The sequence below is a fragment of the Hyperoodon ampullatus genome (genome assembly GCF_949752795.1).
Source record: "Hyperoodon ampullatus genome assembly, chromosome: 3".
NCBI lineage: Eukaryota > Metazoa > Chordata > Mammalia > Artiodactyla > Ziphiidae > Hyperoodon > Hyperoodon ampullatus.
In genome coordinates this window covers 94194322-94216277 of record NC_136916.1, presented here as the reverse complement: position 1 = coordinate 94216277, position 21956 = coordinate 94194322, and the positions used below count along the sequence as shown (strand labels likewise).

The following is a 21956-nucleotide window of genomic DNA, read 5'->3' as shown; positions in this document are numbered from 1 at the left end:
GTCAACTGAGCCAGCATGGTAACAGTGGAGGTGATAAGAAGTGGTAGGATTTGGACATAATTTGTAGAGCCAACAGAACTTATTGAGAGATTAGATGAAAGCTGTGAAAGTAAAGAAAGAATAAAAGAATAATTTATATTTCTGTCCCAAGCCACTGGGTAAATGGTGGTGCCATTTACTGAGATGGAAAGCAGTGAATGTGAGGATTGGGATATTGAAAGTTTTATGGTGTTTAGGGAGGAATAGTGAATACAGATACAAATTTGAGAGCATCATCAGCATATTGATATAAATGGGTATTATTTAAAGCCACATGACTAGATGATATCATCTAAGGAGAGTGGGTAACAAGGGCTAAGGCTTAGGGCACTCCAACATTTAGATGGAAAGAAGAGATGGACTCAGCAAAAAAACAAAACGAAACAAGGAGTGGCCAGTAAGGTAGGAAACAGGTGTGTGGTGTTCTAGATACCAAGTGAAGAAACCACCTCAACAAGGAGATGGTCAAATGCTATCAATTATAAACTTATAGTTATTTTTGATTATTTAATTGATTTCACCCAGACTGTAAGCTCCACGAGGCTGGTACGTGTCTGATCTTGCTCATCACTGTATCTAACCAATGCCTTATGTCTAAGAGTGCCATATTGTGATTTATATGAAATAAATATTTGGTCATTTAGAGGACCCAAAATACATTTCTATATATATTTGGTCTTTGTCCACAGTTCCTGACTCACAGCTCCCAAAACCCTTGAAATTTTCTGAGAGATAAGAGCAGTTGGAGCATTTTTTGTTACAGTATTTGATCTCTACTCCTCAGTTCCTGAAATCACTTCTGAGCCATAAAGGTGAAATGGGTGTCTTGTTATTCATAACAAATCCCTTTCTACCACAACTGGGTTTATGTTAATAAGGTGACTTCTGGAAAGCACCTAAGGACGGAGGCTGGTCACCAGAGGAACCAACCACGTGATTAGAGGGTTGGAACTTTCAGTCCCACACCCCTGGCCTCCAGGGGAGGGAAGAGGGGTTGGAGGTTGAATCAATTACCAGTGGTCAATGATTTAATCAATCATTCCTATATAATGAAGCCTCCATAAAAACCCAAAAGGATGGCTTCAGAGACCTTCCAGGTTGGTGAACATGTGGAGGTACTGAGAGCGGTGCCCTTGGAAAGGGCATGGAAGCTCCACACCCTTTCCTCATACTTTGTTACATGCAGTTCTTCCATCTGGCTGCTTGAGTTATATCCTTTGTAATTAACTGGTAATCTAGGGGGAAAACTGGTTTCCCAAGGCCTATGAGCCACTCTAGCAAGTTAATCAAACCCAAGGACGGGGTCATGGCAACCTCCAATTTATAGCCAGTCAGTCAGAAGTACACATGACAACTACGACTTGTAATTGGTATCTAAAGTGGAAGGTAGTCTTGTGGGAATGAGTCCTTAACCTGTGAAATCTGATGCTATTTATCTCTGGGTAGATGGTGTCAGAATTGAGTGAAATTTTAGGAATCCAGCTGGCAGCAGAGAATTGCTTGGTGGTGTGGGAAAAAAAAATTGGAATTGTGGGTGCAGAACCCTTAAATAGTACTCTAAAAACAGTTTGAGAATAAATGTTTATTTGTACTAATACTTGCTGAAAGATTCACATGATCCTACCTTTTGTTTAAGTACCCTCCCTCAAAAAAAATAATAGATGTAGAAAAGGAAACTAAAAAGCTAAAAGGAATTGGGAAAGGCATAGTTATAAAACCTCGGAATTTTTATTTTGGTCCTATTTTGGTTGACATAAGTTATCAATGTTACAGCTCAGATCCTCCCAAATTGTCAGAGGTAGAGGGCTTTAGAAAACACAAAGGATGACAGGAAGATGGACTGAAACCCTGCACACAAGGATTGAAACCCTGCACCTGAGAACTGAAACAGCAGACCTTGGACCTCTTTCCAACTCTGGAAATTGAGGTTCTCATAGGTTCCCACAGAGTGACATGTTTCTTTCCTGAAAGGTGGAGTCCCTATCCACGAGGCAGCAAATGCTCTGCTGTGTGAGTACTCAGACTGCTACTGCTAAATGCTCTGCCTGTACTGCTTGGCAATAGGCATGGTCCTAAACAGTTTTTATTGTCAGATGATGGAATTCTTTTCTTACATTTATCATAGTATTGTATATCTTAGAAAATGTAGCATATGCCATTGGTCCAAAAATAAGAAACAGTTCATTACTATGATGGTGATAACTTGAGACCAGCAGCAGGAGGCAGAAGGATGGAGGGCACATAACAAAAGAACTAGAAGGAAAGCTAAAAGCACTGAAGCACTGAAGCACTGAAGGCACCCTACTGGGAACAAATGGTCAGATGATTAGAGCTCTGCAGATACCTTAAAGAGCAAAACATTTCCAATGTAGCAGAATAATTTTCTAATTCAGGATCACGGTTGCTCTAAATCCTAAACTTCAACAGACTGGGATAGTAGAAATAGGACAAGTCAAAGCCTTTTTTTTTTTTTGGTAACTGAATTCATCATATCACATTTGGCTAAAATAAATAATAAGACTGGAAAAACTCAATTCAGTTACTCATTCAAATAGATTTCAGAATATAAATCATTAACCTTATAAATCAAATATATATATACACATATATGTATGTATGTATAAATAAATAAAACTTGTAGTCCTCATCCTTTTTTATAGCCCAGTACTACTGCGGATTAAAACACTTTCACTTTCCAATCAGAACAGGAGCTCACTGTGCAGTAATTCTCAAACTGAAAAGGAAGCAGAGCAAAAATCTGAAAAAACCTTCCAGATGATTCTGACACTTCCCTCTGGGAAGACAGGATCCATATCTCTTCACTAAGAATCACTGGAAATCTAGTATATATCTGACTCCTTCTATTTAATAATGTATTCTTAGAAAATACAAACTTAACTAAAGAGTCCAGGTTTCTCAAATTAGGGTAACGTGCACCCTCAGGGGATTCAGCCATATGCCAGAGAGAGTTTAAAGTCATTTGATAAATGTGGCACAGCTTCCTGGAGAATTTTACTCAGAGTAAGACATTTAATATGATATTTTATAATACAATGAACACAAAGAAGTTAGAAAGCAAAATTCATAGGAACCTTTAGGATAAATCAAGAGAATACAAAGAAATTGTGGACTTATGGCTGACACTTTAAGACTGAGAGAACTCTTGAGAACATGCTCATATTTTGCTGCAATAGGAGAAATTGGTGAAACAGTGTGAGAAACACTAGAAGCATAACATCATCAGGAAGGTGAATCTTCCTTGAACGGAAGTAGAGAAAGGGAGGAGGTTGGGGGAAGGAGACTGGCGGTGGGGAGGGGGGCGCGGGGCGGGAAGGGGAAGAAAAGAGGAGGGAGGACCTGAGGATCTGGACAGACAACAATGCAATATTACTTTTTATGTGGCTACTGTTGTTGAGTATTTGTGTCAACTTCCCTTCTGATTGCACTTACGAATAAGAGGTAGTTGTTTTTCTTAATCTTAATTCTAATGGGATATACAATAAAATGCTTTTTCTAAAACATATTATTCAAGACACAAAAAAGTACATAAAAATCAGGTACTATGTCTGGGTAATGAGATTCTGAATTATTTGGACTTTCTATTTTCTTTAATTTCCAAACTTGTATTATGATATGTATTACTTTTAATAACAAGAAAAAATTTAACAAAAATGCATTATCTAAAATAAATTAATTGTATACATAAGCATGTGTAGTCCCAAAAATGTGTGATGCAATATCCCACCACCTGGAACATCCTTATTCTTTTTTTTTTAATACATCTTTATTAAAGTATAATTGCTTCACAATGCTGTTAGTTTCTGTTGTACAACAATGTGAATCAGCCACATGCATACATATATCCCCATATCCCCTCCCTCGAGCCTCCCTCCCACCCTCCCTATCCCACCCCTCTAGGTGGTCACAAAGCCCCGAGCTGATCTCCCTGTGCTATGCAGCTGCTTCCCACTAGCTATCTATTTTATGTTTGGTAGTGTATATATGTCCCTGCCACTCTCTCACTTCACCCCAGCTTCCCCCTCACCCCTGTGTCCTCAAGTCCATTCTCTATGTCTACATCTTTATTCCTGCCCTGCCACTGGGTTCATTAGTACCTTTTTTTTTCTTTAAGATTCCATACATATGCGTTAGTATACGGTATTTGTTTTTCTCTTTCTGACTTACTTCACTCTGTATTACAGGTCCACCCACCCCACTACAAATAACTCAATTTCATTTCTTTTTATGGCTAATATTCCATTGTATATATGTGCCATATCTTCTTTATCCATTCATCTGTCAATGGGACATTTAGGTTGCTTCCACGTCCTGGTTATTGTAAACAGTGCCACAATGAACACTGTGGTACATATCTCTTTTTGAATTATGGTTTTCTCAGGGTATATGCCCAGTAGTGGGATTGCTGGGTCATATGGTAGTTCTACTTTTTGGTGTTTTTTTTTTTTTTTTTGCGGTACGCGGGCCTCTCACTGTTGTGGCCTCGCCCATTGCGGAGCACAGGCTCCGGACGCACAGGCTCAGCGGCCATGGCTCATGGGACCAGCTGCTCCGCGGCATGTGGGATCCTCCCGGACAGGGGCACGAACCCGTGTCCCCTGCATCGGCAGGCGGACCCTCAACCACTGCGCCACCAGGGAAGCCCTACTTTTTGGTTTTTTAAGGAACCTCCATACTGTTCTCCACAGTGGTTGTATCAATTTACATTCCCACCAACAGTGCAGCAGGGTTCCCTTTTCACCACACCCTTTCCAGCATTTATTGTTTCTAGATTTTTTGATAATGGCCACTCTGGCTGGTGTGAGGTGATATCTCACTGTAGTCTTGATTTGTATTTCTCTAATAATTAGTGATGTTGAGCATCTTTTCATGTGCCTCTTGGCCATCTGTATGTCTTCTTTGGTGAAATGTCTATTTAGGTCTTCTGCCCATTTTATTTTTTTTTTGATACTGCTCTCCTACACTGACTCTGGGCTTGGCCATGTGACCTACTTTGGCCAACACCGCCCATTTTTTAACAGTTTGTTTTTTTGATATTGAGCCCTATAAGCTGTTTGTATATTTTGGAGATTAATCCTTTGTCCCTTGATTTGTTTGCAAATATTTTCTCCAATTCTGAGGGTTGTCTTTTCGTCTTGTTTATGGTTCCCTTTGCTGTGCAAAAGCTTTTAAATTTAATTAGGTCCATCTGTTTATTTTTGTTTTTATTTTCATTACTCTAGGAGGTGGATCAAAAAAGATCTTGCTGTGGTTTATGTCAAAGAGTGTTTTTCCTATGTTTTCCTTTAAGAGTTTTATAGTGTCTGGTATTACATTTAGGTCTATAGTCCATTTGGAGTTTATTTTTGTGTATGCTGTTAGGTAGTGTTCTAAGTTCATTCTTCTACAGGTAGCTGTCCAGTTTTCCCAGAACCACTTATTGAAGAGGCTGTCTTTTCTCCACTGTATGTTCGTGCCTCCTTTGTCATAAATTTGGTGACTGTATGTGCGTGGGTTTATCTCTGGGCTTTCTATCCTGTACCACTGATCTACATTTCTGTTTTTGTGCCAGTACCATACTGTCTTGATTACTGTAGCTTTGCAGTATAGTTTGAATTTGGGAGCCTGATTACTCCAGCTCTGTTTTTCTTTCTCAAGATTGCTTTGGCTATTTGGGGGCTTTTGTGTTTCCATACGAATTGTAAAACTTTTTGTTCTTGTTCTGTGAAGAATGCCATTCGTAGTTTGATAGAGGTTGCATTGAATCTGTAGATTGCTTTGGGTAGCATAGTCATTTTCACAGTATTGATTCTTCCAATCCAAGAACATGGTCTGTTTCTCCATCTGTTTATGTCATCTTTGATTTCTTTCATCAGTGTTTTATAGTTTTCTGAGTACAAGTCTTCACCTCCTTAGGTAGGTTTATTCCCAGATATTTTATTCTTTTTGTTGCAATGGTAAATGGGATTGTTTCCTTAATTTCTCTTTCTGTTCTTGCATTGTTAGTGTATAGAAATGCAACAGATTTCCGTGTATTAGTTTTGTATCCTTACCAAATTCATTGATTTGGTTCTAGTAGTTTTAGTAGTTCTAGTAGTTTTCTGGTGGCATCTTTAGGATTTTCTATGTATAGTATCATGTCATCTGCAAGCAGTGACAGTTTTACTTCTTCTTTTCTAATTTGTATTCATTTTATTTCTTTTTCTTCTCTGACTGCCGTGGCTAGGACTTCCAAAACTGTGTTAAGTAAGAGTGGCTAGAGTGGACATCCTTGTCCTGTTCCTGATCTTAGTGGAAATGCTTTCAGTTTTTCACCATGTAGTATGATGTTTGATGTGGGTTTGTCATATATGGCCTTTATTATGTTGAGGTAGGTTCCCTCTATGCCCACTTTCTGGAGAGTTTTTACCATAAATCAGTGTTGAATTTTGTCAAAAGCTTTTTCTGCATCTTTGAGATGATCATATGGTTTCTATTCCTTAATCTGTTAATATGGTGTATCACATTGATTGATTTGTGTATACTGAAGAATCTGTGCCATGCCTGGGATAAATCCCACTTGGTCATGGTGTATGATCCTTTTAATATGTTGTTGGATTCTGTTTGCTAGTATTTTATTCAGGATTTTTGCATCTATGTTCATTGGTGATATTGGTCTATAATTTTCTTTTTTTGTGGTATCTTTTTCTGATTTTGGTACCAGGGTGATGGTGTCCTCGTAGAATGAATTTGGGAGTGTTCCTCCCTCTGCAATATTTTGGAAAAGTCTGAGAAGGATTGGTGTTAGCTCTTCTCTAAATATTTGATAGAATTCGCCTGTGAAGCCATCTGGTCCTGGACTTTTGTTTGTTGGAAGATTTTAAATCAGAGTTTCAATTTCATTACTTGTGATAGGTCTGTTTATATTTTCTAATTCTTCCTGGTTCAGTCTTGGAAAATTGTACCTTCCCCAAATTTGTCCATTTCTTCCAGGTTGTCCATTTTATTGGCATGGAGTTGCTTGTAGTAGTCTCTTAGGATATTTTGTATTTCTGCAGTGTCTGTTGTAACTTCTCTTTTTTCATTTCTAATTTTATTGACTTGAGTCCTCTCCCTCTTTTTCTTGATGAGTCTCGCTAATGGTTTATCAATTCTGTTTATCTGCTCAAAGAACCAGCTTTTAGTTTTATTGATCTTTACTATTGTTTTCTTTGTTTCTATTTCATTTATTTCTGCTCTAATCTTTATGATTTCTTTCCTTCTACTGACTCTGGGTTTTCTTTGCTTTTCTTTCTCTAGTTGCTTTAGGTGTAGGGTTAGATTGTTTATTTGAGATTTTTCTTGTTTCTTGAGGTGAGATTGAATTGCTATAAACTTCCCTCTTAGAACTGCTTTTGCTGCATCCCATAGGTTTTGGGCCATTGTGTTTTCGTTGTCATTTGTTTCTATGTATTTTTTTATTTCTTCTTCGATTTCTTCAGTGATCTCTTGGTTATTTAGTTGTGCACTGTTTAGCCTCCATGTATTCATGTTTTTTACAGTGTTTTTCCTGTAATTGATTTCCAATCTCATAGTGTTGTGGTCAGAAAAGATGCTTGATACAATTTCAATTTTCTTAAATTTTCCGAGGCTTGATTTGTGACCCAAGATGTGATCTACCCTGGAGAATGTTCCGTGTGCACTTGAGAAGAAACTGTATTCTGCCACTTTCGGGTAGAATGTTCTATAAATGTCAATTAAATCTATCTGGTCTATTGTGTCATTTAAAGCTTTGTTTCCTTATTTATTTTCTGTTTGGATGATCTGTCCATTGGTGTAAGTGGGGTGTTAAAAGTCCCCTACTATTATTGTGTTACTATCGATTTCCCCTTTCATGGTTGTTAGCATTTGCCTTATGTACTGAGGTGCTCCTATGTTGGGTGCGTCAACATTTATAATTGTTATATCTTCTTCTTGGATTGATCCCTTGATCATTATGTAGTGTCCTTCCTTATCTCTTATAACAGTCTTTATTTTAAAGTCTATTTTATCTGATACGGGTATTGCTACTCCAGCTTTCTTTTGATTTCCATTTGCATGGAGTATCTTTTTCCATCCTTTCACTTTCAGTCTGTATGTGTCCCTAGGTTTGAAGTGGGTCTCCTGTAGACAGCATATATATGGGTCTTGTTTTTGTATCCATTCAGCCAGTCTGTGTGTTTTGGTTGGGGCATTTAATCCATTTACATTCAAGGTTATTATCAATATGTATGCTCCTTTACCATTTTCTTAATTGTTTTGGTGTGTTCTTGTGGGTCTTTTTCTTCCCTTGTGTTTCCCGCCTAGAGAAGTTTCTTTAGCATTTGCTGTAAAGCTGGTTTGGTGGTGCTGAATTCTCTTAGCTTTTGCTTGTCTGAAAAGCTTTTGACTTCTCTGTCGAATCTGAATGAGATCCTTGCTGGGTAGAGAAATCTTGATTGTAGGTTTTTCTCTTTCATGACTTTAAGTATATCCTGCCACTCCCTCCTGGCCTGCAGAGTTTCTGCTGAAAAATCAGCTGATAACCTTATGGGGATTCCTTTGTATGTTATTTTTTATTTTTCCCTTTGCTGCTTTTAATATTTTTTCTTTGAATTTAATTTTTGTTATTTTGATTAATATGTATCTTGGTGTGTTTCTCCTAGTGTTTATTCTCCGTGCTTCCTCTACTTGGGTGACTATTTCCTTTCCTATGTTAGGGAAATTTTCCACTATAATCTCTTCAAATATTTTCTCAGACCCTTTCGTTTTCTCTTCTTCTTCTGGGACCCCTATAATTTGACTGTTGGTGTGTTTAGTGTTGTCCCAGAGGTCTCTGCGATTGTCTTCAATTCTTTTCATTCTTTTTTCTTTATTCTGCTCCTCAGCAGTTATTTCCACCATTTTGTCTTCCAGCTCACTTATTCTTTCTTCTGCCAGTTATTCTGTTATTGACTCCTTCTAGTGTATTTTTCATCTCAAGTTATTGTGTTGTTCATCACTGTTTGTTTGTTCTTTAGTTCTTCTAGATCTTTGTTAAACATTTCTTGTATTTTCTCAATCCATGCCTCCATTCTATTTCCAAGATTCTGGATCATCTTTACTATCATTACTCCGAATTCTTTTTCAGGTAGATTGCCTATTTCCTCTTCATATATTTGGTCTTGTAGGTTTTTACCTGCTCCTTCATCTGTGATATATTTTTTTGCTGTCTCATTTTTTTTTTTTTGATGGCTGGGATTGTGTTCCTGTCTTACTGGTTGTTTGGCCTGAGGCTTCCAACATGGAGTTTGTAGGCTGTTGGGTAGACCTGGGTCTTGGTGCCGAGATAAGGACCTCCGGGAGACCTCCGATGAACAGTCCTTGGGGTTTGAGGTTCTCTGTTAGTCCAGTGATTTGGACTCGGAGCTCCCACCGCAGGAGCTTCGGCCTGACACCCCCCAGCTCATGAACCAAGATCCCACAAACCACATGGGGTGGCAAAAAAAAAAAAAAAAGAATAACAAAGAGTAAAAAATAAAATTAGACTAGGAAACTAACAGATATGTCAGAAAGACTATAAAGAAATAAAAATATAGATGAAACAACAACCAGAAGGTAAAACAGAACCACAATAATAAAAAAAAAAAGGTGGAAAAAGCCTTAGCTGTGGCGGGCAGGGCCTAGGCAGGCGTGGGGTTTGGGCAGTGGGTGGGGCCTATGCTTAGGACCCACAGGGCTGGAAAAGGCCCTGGGGGGTGTAGGGCTTAGGCTCAATGGAACAGAAGGGGTCCAGGCGTGCCTCTGGTCTCAGAGGGTGGGAGACCCGGCCTGGGAGCCCAGCAGGCTTCCTGGGCCCTAGTTGGTGAGGCAAACACCTTCTGCTCCTCTCCCGCTCCTGCTCCTCCAGTCCTGGAGGGCCCCTCCTGCCTGCCTCTCCTGTTCTCCCCTAGGAGGGCCTCCCTCCTATGCCCCCAGGACCCACGTGGCCTGGAGGGTTCTTTGAAGGGCAGAGGACCTGACCTGGGAGCTCAGCAGGTTTCCCAGGCTCAAGTGGGCAGGGCAATACCCTTATTCTTTATAGCAATCATTCATCTGACATAGACATAATGCTTTAGGGAAGCACCCCTCCTCTTATCCTTAGCACAAATGCAATCAATAGCTTTATCATATTTATCTCCACATGAAATCCCAGTTTGCCCTTTCAAAGAAAATGCAGACAAAGTCCAGTGTTTGAAAAACAAGAACTATTTGCAATGTGATATTGAGGACTGAGAAGCCTGATTCCTTCTCAGCTAATAAGTGGTAAATTAATGGATCAATAAAGCACTTAACCAGCAGAGCACAATGACAATGCTGGCTTGTCTGATTCAAAGATAGACTATTTATGGCAAAAGAAACTGCCTCACTTCAGTGATAAGTAGATGCAATAGAGGAAAAGAAATGCACAGGTTCTAGATTTCTCTCCTCTTCTGGGGGTTTTTTAGCAGCATTGGTAGAGGGGGAAAAAATTACATTGCACGCATCCTTTGGAGAACAGAACCAAAAAAAGAAAGATCAAATAAAGAGAATTAGCTGAAGAAGCTTCAGAGTTTTAGGCTGTTTTCACCACTTATAAGATACTAGGATGACTTAGGAGTGCCCCTTGGTCAGCTACCCCAGGGGACCTGAGGCATTGTGAGGCAGCATGGTTGCTCAGCCACTGTGCTGACTGATACCAAGGTCATTTCTTCCAGGTGCTCATCAGCCCACAAGGTAAACTGGCAATGTCTAAGCTTCTCGATGCCTCCTAAAAAGCTCAATGAAAAAGGTAAGCAACATTTCCTTTTTGCCGTAACAGGACAAAGCAGCATAAAGGAAATAGAAGTTCTATTAACATAGAAGTAACGTTGAGTACAATAAAAGAATGAAGAAAAGTGCGATAATTATAAGCAAACGCAGTGTGTCACTGAGGTACATGTAAAACCACTTTCATTTACATGATGCTTTACAATTTATAAAACATTCTCACAATTACCTCATTAAAATCTTAACAACACTGTGGGGTAGGCATTTTCACCATTTCACAGAAAAGAAAACAGGTTTAGAAAGGCCATACAAATGGTGTGTAGCAAAGCACCAACTGAAACAGCTCTTTTAAGTGCAGTGCCATTTCCACCATGTTAGAGTTACAGCCAGTCAGCAGGTGTTGAGCTGCACCCCACAGGCCTGCAAGCCCTGTACTTGCCAAGCCTCAAGACTGAAGAAAGAGCCAAGAGACAGTGACAGAGATATCAGTGGTTTATTGGAAAGGGAACCTTACATGTACGCAGCAAAAGGGTCCAGGAGCAACAACCCACGGTGCATGGCAGACAGCAGGCAGGTCATGGCTGCAATCTTCACAACTAGGGGAAGAAGGAGGCTACCACTGATAGGGGAAATTGATGTCAGCTTGGCTCATCAGTTACCAGGGAAACCAGCAACTGGGGCATGTCCCTCACAGACCCTCAGATTAATGACCATCACAAGGGCTGATGTTTCCCTTTAATATGGAGCTGTTCTGTCCTAAGAACTAGAATAATCACAAGCTGGGCCAGGGAGCAAGGCCATCCATGTGAGCAGGGTGTAGATGAAGCAGGGACTGGTTGAGCAGGGGATGTACAGAGAGCAAGAGAACAGCCATCTTGAGTGGTCTGACCATATACCAGGCAAGGCAAAAACAGTACAAAGTTGAAATTATTCTTGAAAGCTTCTTAAGGTGCCCATAAATAAAGTACAGGATAGTAGTTGTACTAGAGGCAAAATAGCTAGATTTTTTTTCTCCAGCATTGGGAGAGACTTCTATTTCTTCAGATTAACGTGAATGAAGCTACCTACATTTAGGGGTTATATTGTACCCCCCAAATTACTGTCCTTTTTTTTTTCTTTTTTTTTTTTTGCGGTACGCGGGCCTCTCACTGTTGTGGCCTCTCCCACTGTGGAGCACAGGCTCTGGACGCACAGGCTCAGAGGCCATGGCTCACGGACCCAGCCGCTCCGCGGCATGTGGAATCCTCCCGGACCAGGGCACGAACCCGTGTCCCCTACATCGGCAGACGGACTCTCAACCACTGCGCCACCAGGGAAGCCCTACTGTCCTTTTAAACATTAGAATCATAGTCAGTGCGGCCTGATTGCTGTGAATGAGAGAAAGAGTGAGGGAACAGCAGATTCACAAAGGCACACAGGGCATGGCTGAGCCAAAGGGCAAGCAGAATCACAGACACGTTAAAATTGTTCCATCTCCTGCATATGCAGCTGAATTTAAGTGAGTCAAGTAAACATGGATGTTCTGTGACTCTACTGTATTCTATATAGTTATATCAAATACCCATTCATTGACTCAGACATACACTGAATGCCTACTACGCTGGGTGCTAGGAATGCAAGAGTGAACAAAACACAGTCTTGTCTTCAGGGAGTTTGCATTTAACAGAAGTAATAATCAGATTAAGCAGATTTCATTCAATTTGGCAAACTTTTATTAAATGCCTATCATTGTGCTAACTTCTTGAGAAAGCTGAGATAAATGTGCAAGGTACTGGCTCTAATGGAATTTATCTAGTAAAGAGAGAAAACAAAGTATCACTATAAGAGTTTAGCATAAGAAATCACTCCTGTCTGAAAGGAATCAGAGGAGACTGTGGCATCTGAGTCGAGCCTTCAATTTCATAAGACAAGCAGCATTATGAAACACAGGCATTCCAGGCAGGACAAGCTGGAAGAAGTGCTAGGAGTCCAATTTGACTGCACTGAGGGGTACTTATGGAACACATAAGTACAAATGAGAATGAAAGGAGATAATTAAAAGAGGGAAAGCAAGAATTCATCCACTTCTCTCCATCTCCATTGCTTATATCCAAGCCAAGACCATCATCATTCCTTGCCTAGGAAGATGCTATCTCCCAGCCTCCCTTGCAGTTAGAACTGAGCCAGTGTGAATGGGTTCTGGTCACAGGGGTATATGTCCAAGTGTTTAGATCACTTCCAGGCCTGGTCTGAAACCCCTAAACCATCATCCATACTTGCTCTTCCCTTTCCTGATGACTGTAAAAGCCACGGATTAAAGACAGCAGTGTCAGAATATGGGTGGAGCCCAGATGTTCAAGATACCACTTGAGAGTTGCCCAGGAGAGAGGCCCAACTTAACTACACTGTTTTGTGAGCAAAAAAATAAACCTTTGTGGTGTTAAGATCCTGATTTTTAAAATATTTCTCTCTTTCTAAGGCATAGCTCAGCCTCTCTCAGTACCTTCCTAAGTAGTCTCTAATTCTCCTCTGCCTCATTTGAACACACACAACTACAAAAGCAATCCTCTTCAAACACAAATTGGATCACCATGCTCCTGTTTATTAGACTCCAAGGCTTCCTGTTGCACTAGAATAAAATCAAACTCCTTAACAAGGCTGACAAGGCCCTGTATCACCTGGCCTCTGCCTTACTTTCCAGTCTTGTCTCAAACCACTTTCTCCCCTCATTTGCTACGTCCTAGCCACTTACTTGTCTTCTTTCCGTTCTTTTCTCACATCAGAGCCTATGCTCATGTTCTTCCTTTTGCTTGTAACCTTCTTCCTCTTGTCTTTGCTCTCCACATGGCCAATACAGTCCCATTTTTTAGGGCTCAGCTGAAATGGCAGCTTAAGCGAGACAGATCGTCCCTCACATCTTATTTTATGGGATGTTCCCCCTTGTTACTCTAGCTCAACCTCTTGTTTGTTTGCTTCACAAGCAGCCCATCTGTGCCTTCCGAAAATTTTAACTTTGTCATTATTAGAGTCAGGGGATCCTAAAACGGCTCTAAGTCCCCCAAAGCAAGAGGCAAGCCTTCTAAATTTTGATGTAATCTCTGTATAAATAGTGCCATTCCTAAACCTGGAAAATATATTAACAAGATTAATGACATTTAGTTGGCTTTGGATTTCCTCACTCATATCCTCTGATTTTAGCAATGCTGTGTCAGTGTGTGAACTGGCTGATATACACATTTTAGTTTCAGGCTCACCAATGGTGTGTATATTTACGGGTTTCATTAGTCTTCTCAATTTGCTAAATGATGCTTCACATAATCTGACACTCTAATAAAGATACTTTTTTTTGTTCTTATGTCAGGATCATGTGATCCTATTAGTTACTGACAATAATTTCTGATAATTTTTCATATAACTTTTTAGTTCTTTCCCTGAAATTTTATTAGCCACTCATGTTAGTATTTACTTAACAGTGCCTGCTGTGTTTGTGGCCACCTCTCTAAGGAAGGCATGTTGGGAAACTAGAAAGAGCTTGGGCCTTTTTGAATGAGTCAGAAATGGGTTCAGACACCACCTCTAGCACCACTAGTTTTCCCAGGCAACATGTCTAAATTAAGTTTTTGTAAGAGAGGGATAATACTACTACCCAGGTGTTATTGTGACAACGCTGTGTCATTACTGTGATAATAATGTGTAAAGGCACCAAGGGTTCTTCTTTATCTAATCTGATGCTGCTTAGTTTCCCACTAACTAGTAACAGTGTCACCTACAGGAGGAGTCTTGTGGTGGAATTCAAGGTTGATAAGATTTTCCTAGGCACCCCTCAGAAATATCTCCCTTTCTCAAAACACTTTAAGAGGATTTATTTAAATTATAAGGTGGCAACAACAAGATCGAATGTTTTAATCACTATCTACATTTCTGAAAATGTTGACCCAGCACTTTTTTTAAACTTTTAATTTGAAATAATTACAGATTCATAGGAAATTGTAAAAATAGTGCAAAGAAGTCTCCTTTACCCAGTTTGCCTCAACAGTAACATCTTAAATAACTAGAGTACAATATCAAAAACAGGAAAATGACATTGCTACAACCCAGACAGTTTATCAAATTTCACCAGTTTTACATGTACTTGTGTGTGTATAGTTCTATACAATTTTATCACCAGAGAAGATTCATGGCCCAGCACTCGTCTCTTATAGTTGATATACTCTTTCAAAACCTAATAACAAAAACAATCTGCAGGTTCTATATCTGAGGATTCAACCAACTAGATCAAAAATATTAAAAAATCCAGGAAGTTCCAAAAAGCAAAACTTACCAGCAACTATTTACATAGCATTTACACTATATTAGGTATTATAAGTAATGTAGAGATTACTTAAAGTATACGAGAGAATGTGCATAAGTTATATACAAATATTATGCCATTTTATATAAGGGACTTGAGAACCCATGATCCCCAGGGGTCCTGGAACCAACCCCCTGCAGATATTGAGTGCTGACTGCATTCATAATAAGATATCTGCTTTAATCTTGACTATAATTCTAACATCTTCACCTTTAGTTTAACAGACAGAAAACAGTATTTATGCACTCATGAGAGCTGATTTTTCTTATATTTCCTGAGTAGGAGATTATTAGGCAAAGTAAGATTCAATTCAATCTTCCTAACATTTGTTGAAAATTTAGGTGCCAGGCACAGTGCCAGGGTAGTATGGAATAAAAAAACAAAACAAGACATGTCTGTACTCCCAGGATTTAAAAGCCAGTAGGTAAGACAGACATACATAAGTACTAAGTACAAACTTGGGTGTAATTTCCCAAAACACCATAAAGCTTTCCAAAAGCAAGTGTCAGCCTTTATTCAACCTGAGACATGCATAAAAGATTCCCGGTAGAGAGCAAACAGCTCTCCTCTCTAGGTCTGCACATGCTGTCAGAGTGAGCACTAGCAGGTTACTGGTAATGTGCTGGCCATATGCAACTTGTTAAGATAATGTTCTCTGGCAAGAAACTATGATGTTTAAGGATTCACAAACACAGACATTCACAGGGAAAGTGGCTTTGGAAAACAGCATCATTTAACACTATTATAAAATATATTTACTTTGGTCTTGTCTCAGAATATATAAAGTTGGAGACATACTGTTATTTGACCTTTGATAACACTAGGGAAGCAGTCACACTAAGTACTAGTATGCTTGCTGTTGGAGGAGGTTTGTTGTTATTGTTAACTACACTGGTTGTTCCATAAGGAATTTAAAATTCTGAAAGAACAGTAATCAAAGTCATATTCAGAATTCCAAACTGTAAAATTAACCATCAGTTCACAAGGACATTCAGATTCAAAGTAGAGGGGTCTTCCCTGGTGGCACAGTGGTTAAGACTCTGCGCTCCCAATGCAGAGGGTCCAGGTTTGATCCCTGCTCAGAGAACTAGATCCCACATGAATGACACAACTAAGAGTTCACACACTGCAACTAAGGAGCCCGCATGCCGCAACTAAGACCCGGCGCATCCACATAAATAAATAAAATAAAAATTAAAACAAACAAAGCAGAGTAATTTTTCTCAAAATGAAGACTGCAGCAGAGCATTGTGAGGAAAGCAAGAGACAGAAACTGCAAAGGTCAGATCTTTTTAGAACCTGACATCACATTGATACTAGTCATCAGAATATACCCGTCACTTACGCCAACATCTTTTCCCCAATTATCCTTCTCCCATCTACCTGTCCTCTGCTCCCACTCATTGCTTACAGAAAATCAGAGAGTAAAAAAGAAGCAGATTATTTATAGAATCTGTGAAACAATGAAAATGTTATGCCTGCTCTCTCTCTTCCTAAAATAGGGAAATTACTATATTTTGTTTTGTTATCAGGTGACAGAAACACAGAGATTCCCCTTAGAGAATGTCCAACTGAAAAACCTGAGAACAATACTTTGTTAATTTAAATTAAATTAATTATAGGTCTAAGTTTCAAACTTTAGCTGGTGAACATTAGTCTTCTTTAGACTGTAGGCATAACTAAGCAGAGAATGTAATTAAAATTTTTTTGCTGTGTAAACTTTAATATTCACATGCAAACTTTGTCAACCAAAAAATTATTAGCACCCAAGATGAGAAAGTTGTAACAATTCCTAGCTCCTCCTGAATCTAGCCTTACAAGTAAAATTTCATTATTTTATTGCAAGTAATGTGAACTCCTGCATTTTAGAAAACCCATATAAAATATAAATGAGAACATATTCCAAAGTGACTCATATACAACGTATTTCCTCCATTTGTTAGCCTATACAGTTTATAACTCAAATAGCCATATAGAAAAGAATAACACAGGCTCACCTACTTAAGGTCTCTAAGGACCCAAGGCTGTATGTTGCCTCTCTGCTTTATAGTCTGTATATATTATACAAAAGCTGCATTTTCACAAAGAACTAGTTATTATATGCAAATAAGTTCACTATGCTGTAGACAATCTTTTAGTCTTTTGACACTGACAACACTTTAGAATATGAAACTTTCATTAACAGGCAGTAAAGCCTATATGTTGTCCTTTGTAGATAAAAATGATACACTAATATATTATTTTATTATTATTATTATTAATCAATGTGTGCCTTGCATTTATGTTTTCAGTGGTAGTGATTATCTCACATTAAGCTCTGACCAAGTTCCCCCCCTGAGAGCAACAGAATCTTCTGAAATCTAGCTGGTTGGGGTTAGGGATGCAATTTGTGGTAATCCTAGTCACGCTTCTAAGGCCTCATTAACTGATGCTCTGAGGAAATGTTTCACTCACCACAGACAAAACGGAGCCAGTAATCTTCACTGACTGCTGTCCCATAGCATATTAACATACAATATGCAGCCCTCAAGCCCTCGACAGACACATTACCTAGTTGGACATTTCCTTCTAGTCAATAAATTAGCCATAAGTTTTTCATAATTTGAACTATCAGCAATTCTGTACACCAGAAGAACCACAGCAGGAACAGTTAAAATGTTACATGATGAACAAACCTAAAACTCTAATGAAGTATGTTCGTCCAGAAGGGAGGAAACACACACACGCGCGCTCATGTGCGGACGTGGACACTGTCATCATCAGCCAATTTAACCACATTTCTCAGGATGTATTAAAATAGTATTATTCTAGGGACTTCCCATACTCATTTACAGCACCCTCAACAGTACAATGAGTGAAGACAGACTAAATTAGAGAGAAGAATTAACCCACAGAACTCACAAAGGTGATTACCTGGTAGTCTGGTTTTGTAAAATAATCCAAAGAGGAGATGTGGTCCAGAAAGATGCTGAATTCTGGAGGGAGATGTTTCAACATAAGCCTGTGTTCATACCTCTCCTTAATAGAGCCCACTTGTTCCTGGGAAGTAAAGAGAAAAGGAACCGAAGTCAATTTCTCTTGGCAGCTACACATTAAGAGCCTCTCAGTAACAGTCTCAAGGGTATGTACTACAGAATGAGACAGTGGGTAATTAAGCATAAAGCAAGAACTGAGCTCTTACTAATAGCTAACAGCTTAATGCACACTGCTTTAAGGGGGCAGGGGGAGGGGACTGTAGTGCAGAACCAAAGGGGTAACACAGTTCTGCATCAGTGAACACATAGCTCCCCAAAAGAAAGAGCTGACCTTAAATCTGGTCTACTTTTCTTTATCAACACATGCATTTTTAGTTTTCAAATCGAACAATATAATGTGACAATTAAAAACTAAAAGCCTAATTGACTTATAAAAAAGAAAAAAGAGAACTAGTAAAAATAAAACCTAAGAGGGAGGGCTAGAAGTCAAATCAGAAATGACGATTGTACTTAAATTAGTATCTATTCTCCACGTACATAAAAAAAAGTCATAACATTAATTACATCTCTAATATCAGCTCATAGAAAGAAAAATATACATATTGGGATATAGTGAAAATGTTTGTAACTTTTAATTCTTATGCATAAGTATAATCTCAACAAAAACGCCTACCCAGAAATTTTTACTCCTTCCCCTACCAAAACTAACATTTCCATTTCTTTTTAAAGGCTTTATTTTTTAAAAAATATTTATTTATTTATTTGGCTGTGCCGGGTCTTAGTTGTGGCATGCGGGATCTTTAGTTGTGGCATGCAGGCTCTTAGCTGTGGCACGTGGGATCTAGTTCCCTGACCGGGGATCGAACCCGGGCCCCCTGAATTGGGAGCATGGAGTCTTTTTTTTTTTTTTTTGTGGTACACGGGCCTCTCACTGTTGTGGCCTCTCCCGTTGTGGAGCACAGGCTCTGGACGTGCAGGCTCAGCGACCATGGCTCACAGGCCTAGCCGCTCCACGGCATGTGGGATCTTCCCGGACCAGGGCACGAACCCGCGTCCCTTGCGTCGGCAGGCGGACTCTCAACCACTGCGCCAACCAGGGAATCCCCGGGAGCATGGAGTTTTAACCGCTGAACCACCAGGGAAGTCCTAACATTTCCATTTCCAAAATTACCTTGTCCTTTATTTTTCTCCAAGGCAGCTGACCAACCACAAATTCCACCAACATGTAGAATAAGGACCAAAGGTCATCATGTCTTCCCATTTCCTTCATAAGCAAAAGAGAATTCAGTCACATTCCATTACCACTCCTTGTGAGTACATTACATTATCTAAGGCCTAACTATTGTGTTTCATTTTCCTGTAAAACTATCTGGTAGGTATATCTATGTAGCTGTATAGCTATACAGCAATCTACATGACATAACAGATATACTGAAAAACTTTTGATACAAAGAACATCCCAAAACCCAGAAATGCTGGAAATAATTAAGAACCCATTAATTAATAAATGAGTTCACTAATTAGTAAAGGAAGGTGCTTGCCAAGGGCTTGGAGGAAGGGGGAAAGGGGAATTAGTGTTTAGTGGGTGCAGAGTTTCAGTGTTGCAAAATGAAAAAGTTCTAGAAATCTGTTGCACAATAATATGAATATATTTAACACTACTGAATTGTATACCTAAAAATGGTTAAGATGGTAAATTTAATGTTATGTGTTCTTTACTACAATAATTAAAAAAAAAAAAAGCAAAGGAAATCTTAAGAGCCAAAATTAAAAGAAAGCTGGAAACATGAGAAGCAACCTAATACTGAAGCTCTGGCTTTGGCTGTCTTGGGGGCATTTGTCACAGGTTTACCAACAAGGGTTTTATCAGTCATGAAGGGGACAGGTGTAAAAGCATTGAGCCTACACAAGACAGAATTTGTAACTTCCCCACCTCTACCACCAACATATAGCTAGGACCCTCAAAGGACTATCTTTAGTGCAGTATTTGGTATGTATGTTATACTACAATAATTTTTTTCTGTAAAATTTGACCACTATCAAAAAGATAAAGCAAGTGGTTAAAAAAAATTTGCCCTGAGAATTTGTTACCATAGGACTACCCCTCACTCAGATCTGGGGTTTAAATTTATATTGTTTGTGTGGTCCAGGAAACCAGGCCCAGAAATTAAGTGTTTTCTGGGTGATCCTGTCCTACAGTAATGACAGATGCAAATGAAAATCCTCTCAAGATACCCTTAAATTCAGACCTCATTGAATTCCTATAGATAAAGCCCCCCCAAATACAAGTTCATTACTTGAAATTATAAAATATATTAGAAAGCAAGCTACCATAAACTAACGGCAAGAAAAACTATAAAGAGCAGAATTAGATATCCAAGACTTTCAGAATGGAATTATAAGATATAGAATATGAAATAAGATATTTAAAATGTTTAAGAAATAGAATCAGTCACAAGAAAGGAAGCATATTCTCTCCCCCCAAATAAAAAGACCAATTAGATTTATAAAAGGACTAAAAAGAACATTTAGAAATAAAAAGCACAAATATGAAATTAGAAACTCAATGGTTAGGGAATTCCCTGGCAGTCCAGTGGTTAGGTGCTTTCACTGCCAAGGGCCTGGGTTCAATCCCCGGTCGGGGAACTAAGATCCCACAAGCTACGTGGCACGGCCAAAACACCACCACCACCAACAACAACAACAAAAACCCACACTCAATGGACAGGTTAAAAGCTGATCAAGCACACCAGAAAAAAAGAATTAATGAACCGGAAGACAGATCTGAAGAAATTATCTAGAATGCAAAAAAGAGACCAAAAGAGAAAACCTGAGAGTGAACTTAAAAGGCATGGAAGACAAAACAAGAAGGTTTAATATGCATCAATTTGGAGATATGAAAATGAAGGTACAGAGAGAAAGGAAAAGAGGCAACATTTAAACAAGCAATGTCTGAGAATCTTCCAGAATAGATGAAAGATATGAATGTTCAGGAAGCAAAACAAATCTCAAAACAAAATAAATATAAAGAAATCCACACCAAGGCACATGCAGGTCACCAAAGACAAAGAGAAGATATCAAAAGTAGTCAAGAAAAAAAGGACAAATTAAATACAAAGTAACAACAATACATGGACAAAGATCTCAGTAGCAACCATAGAACCAGAAGAAAGTAAAATAATTTCTTCAAAGTATTGACACAAAACAAATATTAACAAAGGATTAAAATGAAGGAAAACAATGAGATGAAGTAAACAGAGTTCGTCAAGTATTTTGAAAAGTCCTTGTATTGTTTGGGAATTATTTACGTTAAAAGTTTAAGATTCTCTAAATAAACTTGCTTTTACTTAAAAAAAAAAAAGTTTAAGATTTAGGTACCCAAAAAATAGAAATGCAGTGTATTAAGTTTAGAAATTATCGAATCATGGTCGCAGAGTATGGAAGAAAGAAGTGTATTTTAGAATTACCTGGGAATTCTTTTTAAATTAGACAAGACATTCTCAAGGTTCCACTAGCTGCACTCCTGTGTCACCACATACACCGAAAATCACTGTTGTGAAGCTGTGTTACTGTGTAAAGCATTCTACTCCTCAGGTGTGTTGGGAGCAGAAAAGAAGGGTAAGAACCACTGCCATACACTATTAAATTTCTCTACCAAGATTAATAAGCAGGTTAACAGAGCAACGGATAGAGCACTCTATGCTGGAAAGGCTTTTAGAAGAAATCTCTACTCTTCAAATTAAAAAGAAAAAAAAAGAATATAGGGCTTCCCTGGTGGCGCAGTGGTTGAGAATCTGCCTGCCAATGCAGGGGACACGGGTTCGAGCCCTGGTCTGGGAAGATCCCACATGCCGCGGAGCAACTAGCCCTGT

General features: G+C 39.0%; 1 protein-coding gene across 1 annotated transcript in view; it reads right to left on the bottom strand.

Moving 5' to 3' along the window:
- Positions 1–21956, bottom strand: part of TTBK2 (tau tubulin kinase 2) — a gene marked incomplete at its 3' end in the record, with an annotated part of 114693 nt that overhangs the window by 29157 nt on the left and 63580 nt on the right. The window contains exons 7-8 of the mRNA XM_079698786.1: positions 19256–19348; positions 18023–18148 (exon numbers count right to left, since the gene is read on the bottom strand). Coding sequence (XP_079554912.1) covers positions 18023–18148; positions 19256–19348 — 219 coding nt within the window. The remainder of the gene's footprint in view (positions 1–18022; positions 18149–19255; positions 19349–21956) is intronic.